Here is a 5,719-nt window from a genome sequence, read left to right as displayed (position 1 = left end):
TCCCCTTCGTTTCCCCTGGTCAGTGAACTCTGATGAAGTCAGGCAAGCCCTTTATATTTTTTGGCTTCCATTGTGAGTTTTTTAATCCTGCTGGTAGTTTTATAAAATGTTAACTTTTCTATAGATCGGGGGAAAAAAACCCAAACCACACTTTTTAAATTAGAAGTTCAGCATGAATAGCTCGGTCTTCAAATCACAGAAAAGCAGAGTAGGAGAGGCTCTCAAAAGGTCATCCTACTGTCCCAAGCAAGGAGCATTTTCACCTGGGTCAGTTTTGCTAGAAGCAGGTTTAGCCTGTTCTGTGAGTTCTTAATGATGGAGGCTCCCTACCCTTTGTAGCAATGCACGTCACTGCTTCACTAACATTACAAAGTATTTCCACAACATCCAGTATGAATCTTTCCTTCTGAAATTTAAGTTTGTCGCTTCTTACTCCACTTTATGTGGACATGAAGAACAGAACACTATCACATTTTCTGGCAGCTTCTTACATACCTGAACAATTGTGATTTGCCTTCTTAGTCTTCTGTAGAGTCTGTCTTTTCAATTTGTCCTCTGAAGTCTCATTTCCTGGATGTCTGATTACTCTTGCTACTCTCCTGTCTCTCCAGTTGCTCACTATTTCTCCACATGCAACAGCAGCGGTGCGCAGGTGCACTGCTATGTTTAAGGCCATAATAGGCAAAGTGAAGAGCTTTGAATGCTTATTTCATGGTTCTTGCAGGTTATAGCTGTGTTAAATACATGACAATTGCCTCTTTGCACAACAGCAACAACATTGATTTATTACTTGCAACTGCACAACACCAACTCCTACTCAACATACGACTACCATAAGCCCTGAAACTGTTCTTCAGAACTGCTGCCCAGTGGGCTCCACTTGTGAGGCTGAAAATTTCTATTTAAATATTGTAACATTCAGTTGCCGCCTCTGAATTCCATCCCAACTAGAAAACTCATTTGTTCAATTCAAGATTGTTTTTAATTCAGCAGGTCTTCCAGCATACTTATGTCATGTACTTTCAAGTCACCCACAAACTGAAGTACATTCTCTATACTGACCTCTGTCAAGGTCCATTTCGACAGCGAGCAAGTGATAACTGCTTCCTGGGCACAATCATCCCACTAGCTTGCCCATATACTTACATCATCTAAATCATGCTCCCTGGCTGACTTATAAAACAGCCACGTGAGTCAGTGTCAAATCCTTCAATTTTGCTGGTTCTTAAGCAAAAGCAGAATGCAACAGTTGTCTCATTACACAAAAGTTCCCATAAATCTTGCATATTGACTTTTTTTAAAGCTATGTGTAAGATGTAGTTTTAATTAGAAAAGGTATAAGAAAAGTATGCTGACAAGTGGTCAACCTCCACAATATATGCCTAAAAAGGAAACCAAGCAATGCAGCCCTTTTGCCTGCATTCTCTTTACTTTTATTCCTACCATAGAGCTGCCAGGTAAGAGAGCACTGCAGGTGCACATGGAGCTCAGGAACAAGGGTTAGCACACGTAGGTTTTACACACATAAAGCAGGGACCAAGGCAAGTTTCTCTGCCTCTGCTTTAAGCTGGCAGGATGTGCAGCCAACTTGTGCAAACACTGCTTTGCTTCTGCGCGTGGACTCCACTCGCTGCTGAAGCAGCACTCTCCCCGCACAGTGTGGGGCGGGGTATGAATTAGCACCTAGAATTGCTTGACTAGGTTATAAAAGCAGTGTGCAGGCAGTTGCCAACACTTTGCAAGACAGAATTTCACAGTCCACTATCCGAAGACAGATAGTGCTTTGTATGGTTTTGCTTTTTTTTAATTAACAAAAGTCTTTCAGCACAGGTATTATCAATGTCTTTAATTACATAAACTCACACTGATTTTTAAATTTAAAAAAAAAGTACTTTTTCCTACAGCCTTAGCTGAACATAGTGATGTCATTAGACTGTTTTCAAAAATACCAGTCTACATAAGAGTTTTATAACAAATATATAGCCAGTCTTACTTCATTTGATACTAAATATACAACACTGAAAACTGCCAGTCATATTTCCCACTGCAATTATCTACTACAAATAGCATTTGACTTAACTACTTCATCCATAAGTTGTGTAGTCAGAGAAAGCAGATAATGCTTGATAAGCACGTGTGTATAGCATTCATCCTTACAAAGTTACCTGAAATCTGAATCAAAAATAAGAGAACTCAGTAAGTTTTCCACTCGGGAAGGAATTCTGTACGAATAACTTTGCAAAGGTGGCTGTAAAGTAAAGAAATGTGTCAAAACACGAGGAACTACTTCAAACACCAAGGATTCATATATGACTATCACTTAACTCTGCCTTTTACATAATTAAGACATTTACTATAGGAGAAATACCCAGAAATACCCAGCCAGGCACGATGAGAGTTGGGGATTCAAAGCCTCTGAATTCTGACTGTTGGGCACTCGCTGCCAGCGTATGGAAAGTATAGCAAAGTCATGACGATTTTTTACAGCACAAATCTCTCATGCTAGCATGGTACTTTTCCTTTTAAGCACAACAGCTCAAAAAGACAAAAATGTTCTGAAGACTGATAAAACATTGTTTTACAGAAATTTCAATCATTAGTCAACTAATACACAGTTTTACACAAACACTGATGACAACACACCACTCCCAGGTGTTTAGGCTTCCCCTCAAAATGGATGATTCTATGGAAAATGTATGTTAATTTAGAATATAATGGCTTAATATCATTAGAAATATTAGCTAACATAAGACAGAAAATTGTTTAAAATGTTTATTAAGTTGTTTTGGAGGGACGGGATGTTAGGGGTTTTTGTTTTGTACTATTATTATTTTTAAACTAAGCATGGTTTACCCAAAAAAGAAAAAGGCTGTTGGATTGCTGGTTTTAAGTTTAAATCATATAGAAGATTACAATTTAGAATTTTATAGGTAGTAAAATGTAATTATAACTCATCCTTCTTTCTTCATGAAATCTTTCAATAGAGAACGAGTTCTTATGCAGAAATACCATAGGAAGTCAGGCACTGCAAATGACTTAATACTTTCAAGGAAAACGTAAGACATGAAGAGTCTCTCTTTTTACCAGCATTGCCCACAAATACAAAGCAAGGCAGGGAGAATTTTTGGTGTAGAAGTGATTTTGCAGAGAAGTCCAGTCAAGAAGATATGATACACATTCACATGCAAAAGCGTATCCCCCAAGGTAACTTACCTCAATGTCTTGTAGGCTGAACTCTTTTTGATCTTTAAAGTTTGCAGCTCCTGCACTCAGTTCCATCAGCATTTTTGCTATTTCTGGTTTTATTGCTGCTGTGAGTCGACTCGCTGCTTCCATGACATGTTCCTGCACGTCTTTCAGTTGCATAGCTGCCTTAGAATAGTGCGAGTTCCTAAATACACTGCTGAAAAGGTCTGTAAGGAAAGTGCTCGTTCGGCAAAACACGTTGAGTGCATCCAGATATTTGGAGATTCCCTGCTGGATGTCTGCGATCGGAGTAGTGTGGGACACAGGGTGGTTGCAGCTGCCCGCAGCAGCTGAGGAGACCAAAGGGGATGCTGGGGTTGTAGATGCCAGCGGTGCGCTCAGGGTCCTGCCTAGCTCAGGCATTTGATACTGCTGGTGTTGCTGCACTTTTTGCTTGGACCCGCCAAGCAAAAAGCGCCGCTTATAGTCCATTTTGCTTTCTTGTGCACTACAGCAATACATAAGTGAGTGCTTGTCCAAAGATTTCTTGAATTAACAATCACTTGTCAAATTCCTTCCTCAAATATATAGTTATGTACAGTAACAGTGGAGGACTGTGTACATAGGTTTCACAAAAGGCATTTCAAAAAGGCAAGCGTCTGTATAATCTGTATCAGCAGTGAGAAAGGCAGCAGATTTGCTGACTTCGTGTTCTCAGTGTTCAGTGCAGCCCTGCTGCAGTTATAATCTGTTCTCAAAAAGCAAGCCCAAGTATCTTAATAATGCTCTGTCTCTTGTTTGGTATTTCACTCTGCACACAGAGAAGCGACGCTGGAGCAGAGAAGTTATCGCCTACGATTTCTTCATGAGCATATTATTGTCACTTGCTGTGAAGTCTACGAAAGTTATTTTTGTCAATGCAAATAATAGTTTTAGAAGCAATACCTTAATGCAATTTTCCCATTAGTAGTATCAGGAAAATTGGAGCAAACCACCGATCAACAGCGATTATAAAAGCAGTGCAGAGGCTCCTTCCTTGAAAAAGCAAATCCTTATGTCAGCAGATCAAATATCTTCAAATGCCTTGACAGATCCAGTCTGCCAAATCAGTTTACTTGTAGTGTCTCTTCTTAATACTGGAGGGGAAAAAAAAAAAATCTGGACTCTGTTTACAGAAGACTTTGCAAGTATAAGCTATTAAAAATTAGAGTGTTTATTATTGCAAGCCTTCTTCCCCTTTCCTTGTTTGTTGAGGTAGTTGTTTCCGTTGTAACATTAAGAAGTGGTGCTTCCAAACTGCATTTGCCCTCAATTGTAGACTCAGAACAAAAACGCACAAATGTATTTGTAAGGCCTCTAGGTCATTTCCTGTGAAGGAAGAAAAAAAAAAAAAGAAGTTTAAAATGTTACAGAACAATGAGAAGGTTTAAGACTTTAACTCCTGCAGTGTCCTGGTATACCTCTCTAGGCATACGTACGTCGTCAACGATACGCAAGATCAAAAGGAAGGGAGAGTTGCACTGACAGTTTAAAAGGCAGTTGGTGTCATCCTGTTACTAAACTCAACACTGCTGAATATTTTCTTATTAATTCTCCCATCCTAGACTGTCAAACTTAAGACTATAGTTAATTCCCAGTGCAACCCTTATACAGTTAAAAACAGTGGAAGGCTATTAATGCAGAGCTCAGGGGGAGTTAATCACATTTTCTAACCTCATCCTTTTTAAATAATTTAAGAATAAAGTCAGTGAAACCTTTTTTCACACACCCATTCATTTTAATGATTTACTAAATCAACAGATACAGGTCCTTAATTTTTTTTTTTCCTATACAACAGCAGACGAATCTGTCTATATCCTAACTGAAATTAACTGAAAAATACAACAATACACATCCCATTTCAGATGACGGACAGCCTCTATCATATGCAAGGTATGATATGAGGCAGAACTGCCCAACAGATTGGCCTAAATAACACTCTCACCAGACACAGAAGGAGGGAGGAAATACAGCTCCTAGTGCTGCCCTGCTCCTACTAGCAAACTCTGGTGCAGCTGGAGAGCCAAGAGCACTTTCTTGAAGGCATTTGTAGGAAGGTGAACAGAGCCTGAGCAGTGAGAAAGGGTCAGTTTGCAGCAAGAGACATTCAAGGCCAGGTTGGAGGAGCTTCTGGAAAAGGGCATGCAGATTTTTAAGCCCTTACCCTTAGCCAAACACAGCTCTTAACTGGACAGGGCTTGGCATCTCATGACCATGTTTACAGGTTCGAGTCATATATCCATACAATGGCCACAGTTATCCTAGGAGCGTATTTATGTATCTTTATATACATATTTTATATAAACACATATATATATTTATACATGTGTGTGTGTGACAAGAGGAGGTTTTTTTTAAATGCGCTATTAATTTATAGCTTGTTAATTAATTCTACATCAGTCCTCTTCCTTTCTTCTGTGCCAGAGTCAGAATTGCATTGATCTCTTCTGATAAGATGACCTCTCATCCCACCAGCTACGTTAGGGTGGGAAAC

The 5,719-nt window shown here is 39.4% G+C and overlaps 1 protein-coding gene across 1 annotated transcript in view; it reads right to left on the bottom strand.

The window, feature by feature from the left end:
• GARRE1 (granule associated Rac and RHOG effector 1) overlaps positions 1-4,551 on the bottom strand; it is a 32,812-nt gene extending 28,261 nt beyond the window's left edge. Inside the window, exon 1 of the mRNA XM_009635916.2 lies at positions 3,214-4,551. Coding sequence (XP_009634211.1) covers positions 3,214-3,708 — 495 coding nt within the window. The 5' untranslated portion in view covers positions 3,709-4,551. The remainder of the gene's footprint in view (positions 1-3,213) is intronic.
• Positions 4,552-5,719: the final 1,168 nt, after the last annotated feature.

This window comes from Egretta garzetta, unplaced genomic scaffold, assembly GCF_000687185.1.
Source record: "Egretta garzetta isolate BGI_Z169 unplaced genomic scaffold, ASM68718v1 scaffold23, whole genome shotgun sequence".
Taxonomy (NCBI): Eukaryota; Metazoa; Chordata; class Aves; order Pelecaniformes; family Ardeidae; genus Egretta; species Egretta garzetta.
Note: the sequence above shows the minus strand (reverse complement) of the source record. Positions and strands in the feature narration are given on the sequence as shown.